This window comes from Odontesthes bonariensis, chromosome 1 (assembly GCF_027942865.1).
Source record: "Odontesthes bonariensis isolate fOdoBon6 chromosome 1, fOdoBon6.hap1, whole genome shotgun sequence".
Lineage (NCBI taxonomy): Eukaryota > Metazoa > Chordata > Actinopteri > Atheriniformes > Atherinopsidae > Odontesthes > Odontesthes bonariensis.
In genome coordinates this window covers 36,666,909-36,685,995 of record NC_134506.1, presented here as the reverse complement: position 1 = coordinate 36,685,995, position 19,087 = coordinate 36,666,909, and the positions used below count along the sequence as shown (strand labels likewise).

Below are 19,087 nucleotides of genomic sequence, written 5' to 3'. Positions count from 1 at the left end.
TGAGGGCAGATATGCTCTGCTACACGTGTGTTTCTGCACTCAGATTCACTGTTGTGCATCCAAATGTCCGGCGCTCCAGTTTCAACCTGTCTCCTTTCACTCAGGCTCCCTCTGTGTGCTTGCAAACTCCTCTTGGATTTTCACGGTTTACTTGCAGATGGTTGCAACAATCTTGCAAAGCTTCCCCAACGAAATAGAATGCCAGACATAATGTTCACCATGATACGATCACCGTTTCCTTCGGGGTGTCCTCATTTCACGTCGCGGAGTCCCCTCCCGACAATAAATGGCAAACTGGACTCAGTCCCACACAAGGCTACTTGCTATGCATTTAACATTTTGCTTCTCAAACCTTTAGAGCTGATACACCAGTGTTAGTATTTCTCTTTATGATCAAATACACATAGCACAAATAGAAACTGGCTACCTGTCCCACTGATGAAGGAGGAAATAACATCATCTCTGACCTTACCAATACATGGATCAGGAGCGGGAGTCTACAAACTCACTTTACCCCAGTCAAGGATCTCAAGTATTATATTGTATGGTGCTATAAGGAGATTTTATGGTGATACGGTCCTATATTCTGCCATCTCTGTACAAAATAAAGCTAGATTCCTAATATTCCTACTGATTCTGTTGGAGTAGTGGGACAAGAGGCCTATTCTGTTTGGAGAGCTTTCTTCTTTGGAAACATTATTCTCACTTTTCTACGAGCCAACATTGGTATGCTGATATCCTGTCAAAGCCTGTCAAAGGGGACATTCATAAAACTGTAATGTGGTGGATGGTGTCTGAGATGGTTGCTTCCTAAAACTTGATAACTCCATGTCACACGCTGTCACTTTAATGAGAGAACATATTGTAAGTCATAGATCTGTTAACTATTTTTAACTACACACTCTCCATGTGAAACTACATGAGAGGAAATCTCATGTTGTTTTGAGTAATACCTCATTCATAAAAAAACAAATGCTTTTCTCATCACGGTGCTTTGAAGGTTGAATGACAACAGAGTTTTTCTCTGATACAAACATCAGCAGTGTGCTCCCCCTGAGATTGGAAGCTTCTGCGGGGGAATACTTTATATATCCTCGTATGATATTACCTTTCATTTTCAGCACATCAATAACTCTCGGGCAACAGTGAGCTTGCACAACAAAACCCTTAATATATACAGGAATTATATGGTATAAGATATCACTGATGTTTGTTCGCAGGGGAAATACTCAAGTTTTCTTTGAGCCATTTAAACCGAGCAGTAAACAAGTTGAAAAGTGAATATTTAAACCAGCAAAAGTTCAATGAGTTTCAGAAATATGAGCTTCAACTCATTCAGTGTTTAGAAATAAACACTGGTTCTCATTTTGGTGGAAAAATCCTTCTAAATGGAAATTAAAAATGCAACAAACTTAAATCTTCTCGAATGGAAGTGAGTCACGCGTAAAGTCAGGGAGAAAAAAGAATCTCTTACCTTCACTTTAGTGTTGGCAGGGATGTTGGTCTTCCATTGCACAGTGTAGAAGCGGTTATCTGTGATCTTTTGGTTCTTAGGCAGCGAGTTGTCAGCCCAGGTCACCTTGATGGTGTCGTGGCTCAGCACGGAGGCCTGAACACCCACGGGAGGCATCATGGGGGTAGGGTCTGGTACTGGGGTGTATGGAGCATGGAAGAGTTCGTACAGGTCAACATCGGGGTCTATGGGGTCTGCGCGTCAGGCAGTCAACCCGCATGCATGCACACAAATTAAAATGACCAAAATTAAAACATAACAAGAAGCGTGGTGTGGTGGATCAGACAGTGGAGTCAAAACAGGATGCAGGGAGGGACACAGGAGAAAATCAGGTTAATGCGTTAAAAATGAATGAAGGTGGCGAGGGCAGGAGGGAAAAGGTCATGGAGGTGCAACAAGGGCGGGATTGGGAAGGGTGAAAAGAAAGAGAAAAGATTCTATTAGAAAAACAGACACTAACCTCTACAATAAGACAAATCTACAGACTTGTGTGCTACACCCAAGCTACTGAACAGTATGTGACGCTCTATCAATAGCTAGAGTAGCACGATGGGAAGAGAGGAAGAGATTATCTATCCATATGAACAGATAACAATACATGGAAAATCAGAGTGGAAGCAGATACCCACAACCCTGCATTCAACATTTCATATAAATGTTAATATGTTGACCCAGGCTTTTCAAACAGAGGCAATTCTGAAACATGTGTACAGATGTGTACATTGTGGAATAAAAAAAGCAAACACTTAATGCAAAGTGGATAAACACAAGAACACAGAGTACTCTGGAATGTTTCCTTCTTTACAGGGTAAAGTAGACAAGGTACCTTATGACCTTCAAAACCTTGCAAAGAAAAATGACTCTTTCAGTATGAAGCCTGCAGGCGAAGAGGAGGGTCACAAACAAGTGGTGCCTGTTGTTGGATAAGTATGTGTTTGCTGCTTCTGTTTTGCTGCTCAAAGGCGTTTGGGACTCAGAAACGTAATTGAAGAGCTGTGCTGGAAGGTCACTGGCACATGTTTTTTGGCTATTGCATGATGTTGTGCGAATCCTGGCATCCAATTTCTAATTGGCTCTAAGAAACGCACTCCACCGATATCATGTAAAACCACCATTTGGCAATCTCAATGTTTGAAATTTTATGTGATGTGCAGACTGCTGCACAACTACAACACCCCCCCAACTTTTTACACCAACTTGAGAAGGTGCTGTCTGTTCTACAGAAACAGTGTCTTTAAAATCCAAACAAATAAGACACACTTGGGAGCATGTGGGGCCCGACTAAAAGCCCTCAATCATTAGAACCTCAACTTGCCTCGTCACCTCAGTGGGTATTAAAATGGGTCTTGAAATTTGAAACGACTGTTGCTTTCTCCCTCGTAAGCTTTAAGGCAACAATCATTTAGTTTGTATGTCTGGGTTCCTTTTTTTATATATTCGTCTACATATAGTTTAGACACATAACTTCACTGTAAAATTTAAATTACAGTACAATTACAATGTGGTCAGTGAAAAACTTGTGGTCTAAGACAGGTTTGGTTCTTCCAACTTTCATTTCCACAGTTATTTCTTGTATCCCAATTCTTAGCGGCTGTGGAGCAGGTGATGCAAAAAGGGTTGTCAACTAATAAGAGTTCATCACCAGTAGTTCGATCGTGGCCTTTCCACACGGCAAAGTGTACTTAGGTAGGAAACAGACCAGCATCTTGACCGACATGTTTACAACAAGGTTATTAAATGAAGAATACATCCTTTAAATAAAGAACTGAAAGCATAAAACAGCTGGCTTTACCAATTAAGTTATCACATTAACTCATACTGCACAGTACTGTGTCGAAAAAAACTTCTATCGTGATATGTGTTATTTGATATAAGAAGCATAAAGTACTGTTTTGGCTAATTCAAATAATTGAACATTCTAATTCAAACATCTTAGGAAAAGAAATCCCAATTTTTTCTCAAAACGACGGCAAAAAATCTCATGCATCAAGTATCATCAAGACAATGACACAATGCTAAAACAACCAGAAGTAGTTTGAGAAATGCAACTAGTGTTGTACACACATTCCTGTATACGCGATCGTTTCCATATTTTCACAAGTACTGTTACCTTTAGCACTTTTGTAATAAATTCCTGTGATTCCGGGACCATAGAAATGGAATTAGGCATGTTGAGTAATGACAACCTGTTGCTTTGCTGTTAATGTAAGAGCCACTGTGTGTGCATATTGTGTTTTCACAAACACTCCAGTTTGCTTGTGTGAAGGGTCCCTGCCCATTCCACCCCATAAAGCACAGTGAGTGTGTGTCCAGAGTTAAAGACAGCTCTAACAGGCAGCTCCTGGCCAACATACTTCAAGATAAATGCTTCAAGATGGGCTCCTTCTGGCTGCTGGTTTCCCTGCTTCTGTTTCTGTACTTGGTTTAGTCGAGATTGGGGGAAAAAGCTTTGCTCGGTCACCCGTGACGACACTCCTCCTCGATCACTTGTTGGTCCTCTACTCTACGCCTCGCTCCATTTGACACCTCTTTGTACGAGGCTGCCCTCATTATATTCCCAAGACCAAGTCAGAGTGTGCGTGCATGTGTGTGAGCATGTTGAAGATCCCGGCATTCATGTGGTTGTGGAGAGGCACTGAGGTTTTGGAATGGCACGCAGGCCGCAGATCTTTACTGAGCTTGGAAAAATTCCGTCTTCAGTATTTACAAGGAGAAGAGGCTGCAGGAAAGAGGCTGGCTTGCCCTTGTAAAAAGAATTGGGTATATAGCTAGCACAAGTTCATGAAGTTTTCTTCACTACAAAGTTTTTCTTTTTTTTGCAAAAGTAAAGTACTATGTAGGTCAGATTTCTTTTTTAATTTTGACTTGAACAAACTGCCAGGAAGGGAACGTGCCCCCGAGGAGTCGGCAGCAAACGATGGTGGTGGGCTTTGGTTCTGCTTTGAAAAGAAACGTTTGGATAAGACGAAGGGTTGCCAAAGCCACCATAGGGGGTCCGCGTGAGTGCAGCGTAGTATGCGCTGTTGTGTGTGTGTGTGTGTGTGTGTGTGTGAGGATATAAAGAAGTTAGAGCTTCTTAGAAAGAAGTGTACACTATGACAGTGTGTGGGTGTGTGCACGCACTTAAGCTGCCACCCCCCCTCGAAGCATGTTGACGTGATTCATGTCACCAGGCATCCCGCCCCTCTCATGCTCGTTGGTGCAATAGTGCTGCAGCGAAGACAAACTGCAGCGATCAAGGCTGAGCAGGGAGGCGGGAGGTTGGATGGGAGAGGAGGCGGGTGCAGCCCGCATTCTGGGACACTCCAGGGAGCACAGGCTACTCGTCTTTTGGCACTGTCACATAAACTGTATGAACTCAGCTAACATGCACTCTAACTGACAGCATTTTGCACACCAAGATCATTTGTCAAGCACTCTGGATTGGGACCCGAGCTCTGCTTCCTACTGCTCACAGACTTTTGATCTGAGGCTTAACGAATTATGCATTGTCTGTTTGGCAGCCCATCGAGATAGTTCATATTCTTTGGGTAATGTAACAGAGCTCCTTTGTTGTACTGCAGAGAGATGACGAAGACAAAACTGCTCAAATGATGCTGGATATTCAAGACAAAAATGCCATAACCCTAACAGAACACATCCACAAGCTCATCCTTACTGTAAATCATTTCATGTCAATCCAAATTCTGTTTATAAATGCCATGAAAAATACTTGTGACTTTTAAAATAAATGGCAATTCTATATCTCGTGTTCTCTGTATATTTGTTATTATAACAACTGTGTAAAATGTCTAATTATGTCTATTTCAAAACCATTTGTTGTAGTTTTAGAATATATTTTTGTGTGTTAATGGTAGAATTTTTTCTTTAAGTATGTGATGAGGTCCGCCTCAGGCCAGCTTTGTAATAGTAGCGTGACGTGTTGCTTTGCATGTGTGGAAAATCAGGATTTTCATTTTAGCTTCCACATTCAGAGATTAGAGCTCGCAGATAATCTGCCAAATGTGTCATGTGTAGCCAATATGTCACACATATAAAAAACATATGCCACTAGTTCTAAGATGATTACTTTCTCTCAATTTCTGCAATAGCATGTGACTGGTGTCTTGTTACAACAGGGCATTTTCAATGATGTCCTTTTTAAACATATAAACCATGGATTAAACATGTATTTATGGCCAGAGTATGCACAAAGATTGTGCAGGCATGAGTCGCTCTGCAGTCATGCTGCAAAAGAACAAGTTTGTGGTGTAATGACACATGTAGCTGCAATGCAGCTGCATTTATTGTTTGAATGCAGATAAATTAAAAAAGCTAATATAAACCTAAATCATTGACAGTTAGCATGCTGAAAAGTAAATGATCAATACTACCTGCACTATGAACACCAGGCTGTTTCCATTAGCCATATCTTATAAAGTATGTATGCATTCTGACAAATGGGATGTACGCTTGTCATTTCTGAATGATCTCATATCACCCCAGTAAGAACATTTGGCAGAAATAGAAACCTTTTTTTCTTTTTGTGCTTGATGAAGACCGAGACCCTCTTTTATGAAGCATATTCTCAAATAATATCTCTGGCCATATTTGCTAGTTCAACTTTCCTTTCCAACAATCCTGTATTTCAATAATGATAATTGGTATTAAAGGGGCGAAATTTGAGATCATTTGATTAAAAAAAGAGTCTTAAGTGTATTAGGGCCCATGATGAGTGGAGTTAATTAAAGCAGAGAGACAGGTCGCTGACCCATTTTCTCCTCTGTAATTTAGAGTCAAGACATAATCTATCTGATAATGATGTGAGGTTAGAGAGAGGGTAAAGATACACGTTAGTCAAATCTTTCTTTCTTTCTGTTTTTTTTTTTCCAGTTTGGAGGGGCACAGACTATAACAATATGTGTGGCATTCCCTCAACTGTGTGTGATCAGAGGAAGAAACTGATGATTTGAGGCTCTGCAAAAGATGAAGACTTACAAACTGAACTCCTACTTTTCAGTACATCAGAAAATAACCGATCCAACATTTTTTCTCCGGTGAGGGGAGAGAAGATTTGTGTGTAGATGCAGAGGTGCGTAGTTCATACCTGACTGTGGTCTGGTGATGGCGCTCTCATATACAGGAATCCCCTCCCCCACGTTATTGAAGGCTTTCAGTGTGATCACATAGTGAGAGCTGGGGTCTGTGAGAGAGAGGCCGAGAGAGTTAGGTAATCAAGCCAAACTCTGGAGACTCTTGACTCATAATTGCAATATTAGCAGAGCCAATATTTGAATACAATCATCCCACTCACTGTGAAGGCTTCAATTATGCATATGTAGATATTTTGCAACAGTTCCTCACTTTAATCTGTCCATTCCTTTAGATTATTCTTTATTACTCACTTCTAGACCCATTCCTGGGGCCAAATGCATAAAACTGTGTATATTCATGACTAAAACTGTGTGTATGCACATTATGCATAACTAAATAGTTATGAAAATGAAAGCAACAACAAAAAAGAAACACAGTTTACTGAAAATAAAACCGTGAGAATCGTCAGTGAAGCAGAGAAAATGATTTTTTTTGCTGATCTGAGTTCTTTAATCACAAATAAGTAGCAAGCGATCAGGTCTCTAAGGGTCCGTTTATACTAATCTGTTTCTATATCGTTTCTATCGCGGATGCACTGTCCATTTACATTAAAATACTGGAATACGACTTCATAGGTGGAAGGATTCAAATACGCCGGAGCCCACGTAAGCATTCGCATACGATGCTGATTTTAGCAGTTGTAAACGGAGAGAAACGGGGATACGCAGTGCTGAGCTCTAGCTACTCGGCTTTTATAATGAGAACCCAGCCACAGCAGCAACGCAAGCCGTACATGAAGCGCCGCTTTTGGGTTAGACCGGGAAGAAGCAGCGCATGGTGGGACAATTTCGTGGACCAAGTTGTTGTCGCCGAAGAATGGCGCGAGAACTTTCGAATGTCCAGAGCAGCCCTGATAAATCTGTTAATATGAAGCAGTTGCTCATGCTCCAGATGCAAGGGCGATCATGTGATGTGATGGCTGATTAGTCATGTGACTAGCGAATCAGCCGATCCCCGTTTCAGTGTAAATGTAAATAGTTTGCAAGACGCCGACACGAAGAAATGGTGAAATGAATTAATGTAAACAGAGCCTAAGTTCAGAGCCAACGACCCTGCAGAGGTTAAAAAAAAAAAATGACACGGTCGGATTATAAACCAGTGGCCAAAACCCTCATCGGCTCGGGCATCACATCAGGGCTACAATGGAGGACTGAAAACTCCTGTTAAATCTGCAATGGAGGAATGTGCAACCTAAACAGTATACAGTCTGTGTGGAGATGATCACAAGAAAGGCACAGATGTGTGTGATTAAACAGCCTCGTGGAAGCCTATGAGGCAATACTGTATCAGAAAATCTAATTCATTTTCTTTTAAAAGTCTCATTATGAGAAGAGAAAAGGCACCCGAGCAAAAAGTAAGATCCAACAGCATTTTAAAGAGACCAAGCCAAATGTTCATGTTTCCTTTGGTTTAACAGCAGGAGCTAAAACCACCAAAACTGGTTTGTTTATCTGAATATTTTGGACCTTAAACAATTGTGTCCCAATTAGGCTTATCTGTGTAATTAGTGGCTCAGGCACGCAGTGAATTCCTTCGATACTCACTATGGGGTCCCTGTGAGTGTTTTGGAGTGTTTATGTGTCAGCGTCTTTGCTCATTAGTTATTAAACTCAGCATATCAAATCAAATGTGACACGTTTATCTTTTCAGGAAAGATAATCATGTTAAAAGTCTACATTCTCTGCAGTGCAAAGACACAAGTCCCACAGCTCTTATCAATATCCAATTAGAAGTATTTGACGGATCTGCTGACATCTTCAAACGGAATTATGTGGGTGATAAACAGATACATAATTAATATCTCAGTAACAGCAAAACACAAGCCATCCAAGCTAAAACCCATGGCGACAAAATGATTAGCAAGCATTGTTCATACCGAGGTTCTCGATAGTGAAGTAGCGCTGTTTGTAGTCCACTTTGATGGTCTGAGCGTGGGGACTTCCGATGCCATAGCCGATGGTGTAACCACGCACCACGATGTCCTGGTTCTCTGGTGGCGTCCAGCTCACCACGATACTGTTGACCAGTGGACGAACGTGCAGCGAGCTCGGCTGGTCCGGTACCCGTGATTCTGAGGGGGGAAATAAAGGGAAAACTTCAGTAAGGTAATAGCTTAGCTTCTGGTTTAGGCTGCATGAACTGAAAAAACAACAACAACAAAAAAACAGGTAATGTTACCATCAAGGTCACTCTCAAATGTTTCTGTTGTGGTCCACTCAGTGGCTGGTCCTGTGCCGTTGACCGTCATGGCTAACACTCGGAAAGAGTACTCTGTTCCGGGCTCCAGACCTGGACGGGCAACACAAAAATGTCAGATTTGGAACTAAACCTAAAGCAGTCGTAAGAACACGGTCATTAAGGCTTATCTCTTTCGTTGGCCTGATTTCATTCTACAACTGACTGATGCCCTTGAAATGGTGGGTTGACTGGGAATTCCATTTGGAGACAAAACAAATATTTTGAAAGCTAAAGTGTTTTAAGCAGATGACTAATACCTTACTGAATAGTTTGTAAGGAGAAAATCTCTACGCCAGCAGATGGAGGGATTAAGTAAATGTTGCCGAGACGCAATTAACTTTCTTTTTCACTGACAACCATGGAATTATTTCTGAACCTTGATGAAAGTTTTGATGAGTCTGTGATGGATGATAGCACAACAACTAAAATACTAAAGGACTACAGAGAGTATAAAGAAAGATTATACTCCAAAATTCATTAATATTTTAAGGCCATGTCCCCCTCAGAGAGCGTTGCATCACTGCTGGGTGCCGACTTTGGTATTCGGGGGGGGGGACGCCTGCTGACAAATGATGAGTTGCTGCATTCATTTTCTTTAAAATTGCGTTGCCGTCATATCGTCCCATTTGCATGCTACAAGCTAATCCCTGTTGTTGTTTCATTTTGTACTCACTTTTCTGGGCCACCCTTGGGGGTGGCTTCTGAACACTGTCTAACCATCCGTGCCTCCGAGGCAACAACATCTCCTTCTAAACCTTTCTGAACCAACAAACACCCCTGTGTTTCACCCCCCAGAATGATCTCCAAATCAACTTTTAAGTGAATATTCTCTTTGATGCAGCGCACAGCATGAGGCTGGGCCACTTGAAAGTTGCCGAGAACAACATCTAATATTAATCACCATCCCTGTGTCTATCTGTTGATATTGTGCCTATTCTGAATGTAGCGCTGGTTAATCTTATTACAGTAAGACATGCATCTTTAATTCAAAGTATTGAGATGAAACTCAGGTTTACAGCTTGACTGACAATAAACAACAACTCAGATGCATCACGAGTCTCAAGGAAAAGATTTTGAATATAACAGCACATCATACAGAATGCACACTAAAGATAAAAGCAAGGATTAAATGGAGACTGATATAAAAGATTTAACGTAGACACTTTCAAAAGCATCAAGAGGCAAACAAAATTCTCATGTTCCCTTGGAGCAGAAAACAAATGTTCTTTCTGGATCCACCCTTTTAAAATTAGGTTAAAATAACCATATATAAATGTATGTATGAAAAAAATGAGGAGCTGAAAAGAGCTGGAAACCCTCTGGGGAGCTGGAGTGTGATACTGCAAAAAGACAAACAGTTTTGAGTCAAGGGCACAAATCAGTCAGAGTGATGTCACAAGTTTGTTGGCCCTGTTCACACTTTATATCAAAAGCACCCTCTGTAATCCAAGTGGACAGCTCTGAACTGGAGTGTGGATTCTTGCTGGGACATGTTGAGGACACAGTCAACACTTGTTTTGTGTAATTGCTAGATTGTCCCCGACACTACCATTGACTGTTCAGCACTTCAGTAAGCTTGGCCGCGGATCAGCCAGAACTTTAAAGTGCCCACAGACATGCTGTACTCATATGCAGGCTCCTTACTTTATTTCTGGTTTTCTTGAATAATTGAACGAGATTTAATGACCATAATCTACATCAATTTTCTCATACTTCTCATTGCTGCCTCCCTTCTGGTCACTGTTTAAGCTCCTGTCTTTTCAAGGCCTTCTTCCTTAAAATCCCAGGCTGCACTGATTGAATGATGCAATTTAACACAGAGTGGATCATATCACTCTAGTCCTGAGGTCTCTACACTGGATCCCTGTCCATCAAAGGCTTGGTTTTAAATATTGTTTTTGGTTCATAAAGCTTCAAAGTACATCTCAGATGATCCTTTACATTATGAACCTCATTATGAGCATCTCAGGTCTTGGTTAACGGGTTTGCTTTCTGTCCCCGGAGTTAAAACTTAACATGGAGAGGCTGCTTTTCCTTTTATGCACCATATATGTGGAACGAACTCCAACAACTCTCTGTTTCACTTGTTTTTTAACTATAAGTTTTGTTTAAATGCTTTTACGCTCTAGGTAAAGCACTTTGAGACTAATTGCTGTTGAATTGTCATATAAATAAATTTGCCTTGCTTTGCAGATGCTCATTCTTTATTTTTAAGGCAATGCAAGACACTTGGCAGACATTATGCATAAAAAAAGCATTTTTATGTTTATGTTGTCAAATCCAGAAAGCCTGCAGTACAAATAAGATAATTCAGGCAGTTCAGGAGAAGTCGGGCTTCCTTAGACTAATTTCATGGAATGTAGTTTGAAACAAATCTTTGTGTTCCTCAAGCTGTTGCTGAGCAGTTTCTGCATTTTGACAGGGTGCAGTATCCTGCAGCTGAGTTGATGGGTGTTTAATTTGCAACAATGCTTATGTGGGTGATGCATGTATATATACATATATATAGGATAATATCCATATGACTAATCTTAGTGTTTTGGCAGTGTGGCGTATTACCGGGTAGGAGTTAAAACTGCCTTTCTCCTTTTTTCTGTCGCTGTAAGTTAAATATTTTCGGACTTTTTTGTTTCTTTTTTTTTTTGCAGGAATCAAAGTTTGCCGTCCAAACATTAATCACATCTGTAACTCCAGCAAATTGGATGAGACACAGAGTACACACGGGACACAAGTCGGCAGTTTATCACTGAGACTGAAAGTTTGCCCAATGACAAAACCAAATATGAAAAGCAAAGTGAAATTTGAAGGGTCGACAAGATACAATTAAAATCTTTTTAAATAGCAGGTGTGAACTGTGGTCTGTATCTGCTGGAACCAGCAACGCAAACTAGTTGAAACTAGATGGTAATTGCCTGTTACGAACTGGATCTATTGTTCCTGTCCACCTACACACACAGTAATTAATGCAGTACATTCACAACCACATGTAGAAGATCATCTGAAAGTCTGAAAAACTGCCATTTGATACAACAAAGCTGGCCCATAGAAACACAACTTTTGTCCTGACATTAGATTTACTAAATGATGAACATCTAAGGCTGATGGCACAAGTTTTAGATTTACTCAGAAACTGGCTACAACAGTAGAATTAACTCCAAAATCATTTACCATCAATGAGCTTGTAAAGCTGTGTGCCTGCAGTGGTGACAGCAGATTCGCTCCTCCGGGATCCTTTCCGGTAGCGTATCTTGTAGGTGATGATTTCCCCATTCTGGCCGCTAAGGGGTGGGGGCTGCCACCGAAGCATGATGCTCTGCGGAGAGGGAAATATTTCAGCAGGACATGAGTCAAATAAACAAAATGTCTTATTTAGCACATGTGTGCCTGCAGCTGTAGAGGTGACCTCATGTTCTAGCAGGTAGCAACACACAGTCGCACACACTCTGGCAGAGTGAGCCTTTGTGTTAACTTGACTCTACAGGTTCACTATTTTGTCCCACCTCCTCCTGACGGGTGCAAACAGGAGTGGCTCACAGAAAACAAACAAACATCCCTCAGTGCATGACAGCAAATTGATGCATTAGGAGGAAATAAACACAAAGAACAGAAGGAGTGAGGTGTGCTCATGTGTGTTTCTGTTCAGGTTAAGCCTGCAGAGATACGAAGGCAGAGAGATTAATTTGAGGCTTTTGCTTGCAGGTTGCAGTGTTGTGTGGAAAAGGCGTCTGCGTTTCTGTGTGTGTTTAAAGAGATAGGTGGGGGGTAGCTCAGTGTGGGAGAAGAGTTAATTAACGCTTCCTCACTGTCACACTGATGCACAAAAGCCTGAATACATGTACAGGGCTCACACGAGCTCCTCCCCTGCTGAGCCGAGGGAATTGCACAAATTAAAATTGGGTTAAGTGTGTTCCATTATTTCCATTTTTCTTATTAAACTATATGCCCCAACTTGTTGTGTGTGTTGCTTTTCTCCTGTCTTTTCCCTAATCATGAAAACCCGTTTAATTGACTTTGAAAATCACTGGGGAAGGTGAGAAGGCAGATGCCAAAAGGAAAGAGAAAAAGGGGGACGAAATCAGATTACAAAAACATGATTTGCAGGTTGCCTTGCAGGTAAAATATGAGAGGCTCTGCCTGACAAGACCTAAAGAGGGGATTGAAAATTAAATGCATGTTAATTAGCTTTTTTCCCCCTCTTTCAATTTGGCTTGGAATACTGAACAGCTAATTGCATATATGCTTTGTATTTACATACTTGTTCAGGACTTATTGACTTAATGGCTATAAATTAAACACAGTGTCTACAAAGGAAATAACGACACAAATAATTCTATTAATATTTAGAAATGAAGGATGCTGCTGGTTTGTTTCAGTGTTTTAAACTGTTTTGTTTTTTTTCCCCCAGAGTCCTATTTCAGAGTGCTCCCTCTTAAAATTAGCACAAGTGTTTTCTCACCACAAATCTGAGCCGAGTATCCCTCAGCAGGGGTGGCCGGTCTGTACTCAAGCTGGGAGAGTGTGATAGGATTGTCTGTCAGGTTTTTTCCCCTCACTTAGGCTTTGCATCGACCAGCGAAGGGCTAAAAGTGCTGGCTGCTGTTTCTGTAGTCAATCCATGCACCCTGAGGTTTTCCCCATTTTTTTGTTTTTTTTGCACTTGCTGTCTCGGATGTCAGGAGTGAGAAACATCTTTTTTAAAATTTAATCCCTCACTCTTGTTTAGATATGCAATATATGGGCCTACAGCTCTCTGTTTGAAGATCAAAAGGCTAAAATGATGAGAGGTAGAGGCTCGCTTCCTGTTTTAATCACAAGCTTGTTGTGAGGCCAGCAGCCACCTCAGCAGCCTTATTTAATCAAAAGTTTCACACAAGAACTATAGTATGTTTGTTATCAATCAGATTTAACAACGAGACTTAAAAGAGGTGAGAGACAACAGGAAATCCAATCTTGATAAAAGACGTCACACACTAAAACAAGTAAATCTATTCATTCTGTCACCTATAAACTTGCCAACCAGTAGGGTGACGTTTCTGTTAGCAGGGTTGCAAAGTATTTAATCAAGGACCAGCTTAACTACTAGCTTTATCATTTTTAAGTCAAAAGACATCCAGATATCTTTGTAAAATGAATTAGGGTGAAAAGCAAACCGTCTGTTGAACCTTCTCCTTTGAATAAATGTCTCAAAATGAAGCAACTGGACATCAACACTTGTGTTGAGATGTGAATGACCCGATCATTCTGACCACAGGGAAAAATTTAGCTGGCCCATATCTCCCTTTGTCCATTTAAGTTTAAGCTATTGGCTTTTACGCCACATTCTACTACAGAGCTGGACTGATACAGGATAAAACCTTCTGACAGGCGAGTCTGCTGCCGATGAGAAGATCAATGAGGGTTCACACACCCTCTTAACCAGCTGGGGCTAAAGGCCTCTGATGCAGCTAATCACATGGAGCAAATACAGCCTCAGACCTGCAGGCTACAAATCTGTAAAGCTGTTTGTGTGTCTGTGTGTATATGAGCGAGTCGGCGTGGATGCGTTAAGGCAGCTACATATGTTAAACACCAAACGCACCGGAAACACGCATTTTAGGTGCGTTTGTGTTTAACAATTGTTGCCTGTGCAGCATCTGAGAGGTAGTTTTTAGCTCCTTCAACTTACACTTACCTTCGAGTTCTGCACTTCCAGAGTGAGGTTTTGAGGAGCAGCGCTTGGAACTGTAGAGAAAACAGACGATTAATTCACTGGAAAAAAACATTAAGAAATTCACAAAAATCTTAGGGTGTAGGAAAATTATTCTCAAGGGAAAAAAATGCCAAATGTTTTCTAATTCAAGCCTGTATGATCTGTTTTTTCCCCCCTCTTCTTTCCCTTGCGTAATAATAGTCTGTTCATTGGACTAAACAGGCAATTTGATATCTTCACTTTGGCTTCTTGGAAAATACTTATGGTGTATTTTAAAGGCCCATCGCTTTGTTGACAAATGGAGAAAAGAATAGCAAATGAATCAGTTAAGAGACATTAGTCATCTTAATCTGTAGTTAGTCAATTAAATCATCAGTCACCTTCAACCAAAGCTAAATCCCAATTAAAACGATCAACAATTGAAAGATCATTGAATCTGTGGGAGTTTATTCACTTTTTTTCCTCTAATCTTAAGAAATCATATTTTTAATATTTAGTAATTAATTACATTCCTGATCAATTATATCTAATCAGGAAAAAAAAAAAGAGACCAGGAGTGTCCTGTCCAAAATGGCACCCGCTCAGGTCAGCAGAAATAAAAATACACACATAAAAGAACTGAGAAACATCATAATCCTAAACATACAAAGCTCAAGAACCAAAAAACTAGCAGAGTATTCCATCACCCTCTTTATGGCAGGCCGAACGAGAACAGTGGTCAATCATAACATGAACAACCAGACATATCTGCCTTCATTGTGTGTGGGTATGAACTCAGATTGGCAGATGGAGAAGCATATCTTAATGCATTATTCTTTCTTCAATTGAGTATGGATTGAGGACAAACAAAATAAATAGGACTGATTTCTGTTTCTCTACTGTTGTTTATTGAATCCAACTTAAACTAGGAGAGTGTATTGCTAGTTGCCTGATGCTGATTTCTGTTTTAAGTGCTACTTTAAGAGCTAGCGACTGCCCGCATGTGAGGCTTTTAAGTAATGTAAAAAATGTTGTTGTATTTATCTCTGTGACATGTAAATTCAGCCGTGGGCAACACTGCAGGGAAATTAGGGCAAAGTTACAAAAAAGAACAGCTCTCATTTTGCATGATTATTTCCATGTATTTCAAAGTAAGTTACTAACAGAAGGTGAAGTTAGGTCACAATTATATTGCAACTGTCTCGGTTAGTGTGAACTCTCTTCCCCGGAATAACATCACATGTTATGTTCGTTTTCAACGACACACAAAATACATCACAAGATGCTTCGGTAGATTTCCATATTATTAATCAACTGACCGTCAGACAAGGTGCGGACGACAATGTCCTCAGTGGAGACACCTGGACCGTGCTTGTTGATGGCCACCACACGGAAGCTGTACTCCGTGTTCTTCTTCAGCTCAGTCATAGTGTAGGACTGAACATCTATGTCAACATCCTGAAACAACACAGAATCTGTGAGTCACTTTGAAAAATTTTATTTATTTATTTTTTTTAATCCTGTTGAACTGTTGTGTGACTCCACCAATAAAAGTCCGAAAAACAGTGAACAGTATTCACTGACAACTCAGTGTGTAAAGGTGTGAAGGATGTTCTGAAGCTTGTGTGAAGCTGAAGCTCCTTTAACGATCACCTCCACTAAAAAATAAACACATATTTTCACAGCATTCCACTCCTGACAGCACCCTGATGAATGCAGACTTTAAGATGAGAACACAAATAAGACACCGTCAATGCTAACATGCGGCAGAATGTGATTCTTTCATCAGTTAATCACAGCAACATTTCTGTTTGTAACTCGCTTGTCAAAATGTCATCTTCCGCCGAGACGCAAATCATGCCTTCTGTGATGAGGACTTTTTTGCTTTACAAATTGGGCACGCTGCCACACTCCCAATTACTTCAGGCCTATTTGCATTCAGCTCCGTGCTTGTGACATTTTTTAGTAAAAAAATACAGAGACTTTTTAGAAAATCTAATCTTGCTTCCACAGCAGTCCAATCCCAAACTCTGACCTCAGGTCAGATGATCACCTGTGATCACATCACCCATGAGCATGCAAGACATGACTCCCCTTTGCCCTTAAATATTTCATGTCCTTTCAGCACTGCATCTTTCCAACTTCATCTGTTTCATTCACCTCTTCTATCCCTTTTCTCACCTCTCTTCATCTACTGCCTCCTGCACCTCATCACTGGCTCTCTTCTCCAGGGATCTGAGGCATCATTACTCAGTGCACTGGCTGACGTTTCAGCCATTATCATATTAAAGGCTTTTTAATGCCTCAATGGCTTGCACAATGCTACTGCTGGGGCTGGACTCAGTATCTAAGCAGCTATATTCCACTCTAAGGATAGAGTTAGTCCTGCAGAGAAGAACTGAGTGAATCACGTCTGCTTGCATGTCTCTCTTACTACAACAAATGCTTCTTATTTTGATGATTTAGTAAGAATCCAAAGAAAAATGAACGCAAGGAGGTTTGTCAAATGATCCTCAAGTACTTACCTCATCGCAGATACATTTATCGTAACCCTGCACAAATCAAGCATCAACTACAAACAGTGTTTTACTGATGAAAGTGTGAGTAATGACACACAGACTGCATGTTTCTGATCAAAGTCTGGGTATGGAAAACACTGTGAAGCCAGAAATATTAAAAATCTGATGGCTGAGTTGGAATCATCTATCAATCACCTCTATTCAAAAAATTTTACCTCAAAGCTCGATTCCTCTGTTGACTGCCTTTCTCTGGATAATTTGCTTTCACTTCACATCCATTTAATCTCTCTGTTTGGCCCATCCCAACAGCCGTTCATCTGATTATTATGTCGAATTTGACAGGTCTTTTTAAATCTTCAGCAGTTTGTGATGTAATTTAGAGATAAGATTTAAATAAGATATGTCTGATGGTTAATAAGAGTCAGATTACTCGAAAGTACAAAACGACACTTTTTCATTCAGGAACTACTGACTCCTATCGAAGCAAAGATGTATCAGAAAACTTTTCAATGTAATAGATTCAGATCAAAATAGTCTTTAGGGATTTGTTGAATATTTCTGCTGTGTGAAGAGTATATCCTACCTGTTCGTTATCGGCGCTTTTGTCTGTGTAGTACAGCTTGTAGGTGAGGATCTCTCCGTTGCCAGTGACAGGTTTGTCCCAGCTGAGCGAGGCAGAGGTCGGTGTTTTCGACACCGCCTGCAGGTTCGGAGCCGGGCCTGGCACTTGTACTGGAAAAGAAATGTATAAAACAGGAGATTAGGAAGTCATCAAACTTGACTTTTTTTCTTCTCAAATCATGAACCACATGGTCAACATTTTCTTTCATATTTGGAGAAAGTCACTCAGTTAAGCGTTTCCTTCTGAGTGCTGCTTAAAACATGTTCCTTGACCGTTTCAAAACCGCATTGTTCATGGAGCTCAGTCCTCTGTATTTCTCTTGACACCCAAAGAGGAAGGTTCATCCTAATTATGATGATGTTCTTGTTAATGTGATTAAAAAAAAACAAAAAACAGAATGTACTTCAACAAAAAAAAAATAAAATCACTATCCATCTTGCATTCGTACACTCCTTGCCTCTAACTTCTATTCAGTGAGGAAGCCAGTTCATTGTCTTGCATCGTATTCGTCGAGAATTAGACAAGGTGTGTAATACAATGGCTTTAAGGCAACTTAGTGAACCTGAACAGTAAGAAATTAATCTCTGATTGTTTCACAGTGGGTACATTCTGAGCCACAAAAATAAACACAAACAACTTGTGGATGGAACTGAGGTGTACTTTGTGATTTGCTTGGTAAGCTGCTGCGTGAGCAGCGTGCAGAGTGTCACAGAGAAGCAATTCACCTCAAATGACTTTATTTGCCTAATATACCCCGTACCTAAGAGCTTCATGGAAATGCAGCAGACCCAGAGCTGAAGTAGTCCTTAAGCTCCAAGACAAGGGCCATTTATGTTCTGGTTGCTTTTGGTCGAAATGCACCTTTTAAATTGGACAATTTACCTACATCTACTGTGGTTTATTTGTTTTACAAACTGTGCCAGTATTTTGTCCCAGATCATCTACAACAGGGCCACCTCTTTTGGAGTCATAACTGACAACAATTTATTTGTCATTTCTTTTCGTCTTGAAGAGCTCAAAATCAAACAATTCATGCTCAAATTCGTACGGTGTTGTTTTATTTTCAAGATAAACAGAGACTGGCAGAATAAGAGGTCTGACTTCAAACCTCGCGCTGCTGTAGTTTTACTTAGGATTGATTTTTTTTAAGTTATATCTGATGAAAGTTCCCAAATGAAAACCTTAACATGTTATAAACAGCATTTAAGTTCATATCTGACCACTTCATAACCTATGAGAAGAGAGAGCAGACAGGGCCCATACACAATAATCAGTTTAGTCTGATATATAGAGTCATTTTCCTTGTTGCAGGTATAATTTGCACGGCAGCATATTGGATTTAAAGTAAAAAACAATGACTCTGACGGTGAAGCACTTGCCATCAGGCACACATA

At 40.5% G+C, this 19,087-nt stretch overlaps 1 protein-coding gene across 13 annotated transcripts in view; it reads right to left on the bottom strand.

Moving 5' to 3' along the window:
* neo1a (neogenin 1a) overlaps positions 1 to 19,087 on the bottom strand; it is a 169,201-nt gene that overhangs the window by 16,803 nt on the left and 133,311 nt on the right. For 11 of the 13 annotated variants that reach the window (XM_075465941.1, XM_075465986.1, XM_075466020.1 and 8 more), the window contains exons 10-17: positions 17,655 to 17,803; positions 15,872 to 16,010; positions 14,556 to 14,605; positions 12,053 to 12,197; positions 8,825 to 8,935; positions 8,523 to 8,717; positions 6,600 to 6,695; positions 1,475 to 1,707 (exon numbers count right to left, since the gene is read on the bottom strand). In XM_075465941.1, coding sequence (XP_075322056.1) covers positions 1,475 to 1,707; positions 6,600 to 6,695; positions 8,523 to 8,717; positions 8,825 to 8,935; positions 12,053 to 12,197; positions 14,556 to 14,605; positions 15,872 to 16,010; positions 17,655 to 17,803 — 1,118 coding nt within the window. The remainder of the gene's footprint in view (positions 1 to 1,474; positions 1,708 to 6,599; positions 6,696 to 8,522; positions 8,718 to 8,824; positions 8,936 to 12,052; positions 12,198 to 14,555; positions 14,606 to 15,871; positions 16,011 to 17,654; positions 17,804 to 19,087) is intronic. The other 2 variants (XM_075465977.1, XM_075466044.1) reach the window with 1 other exon arrangement.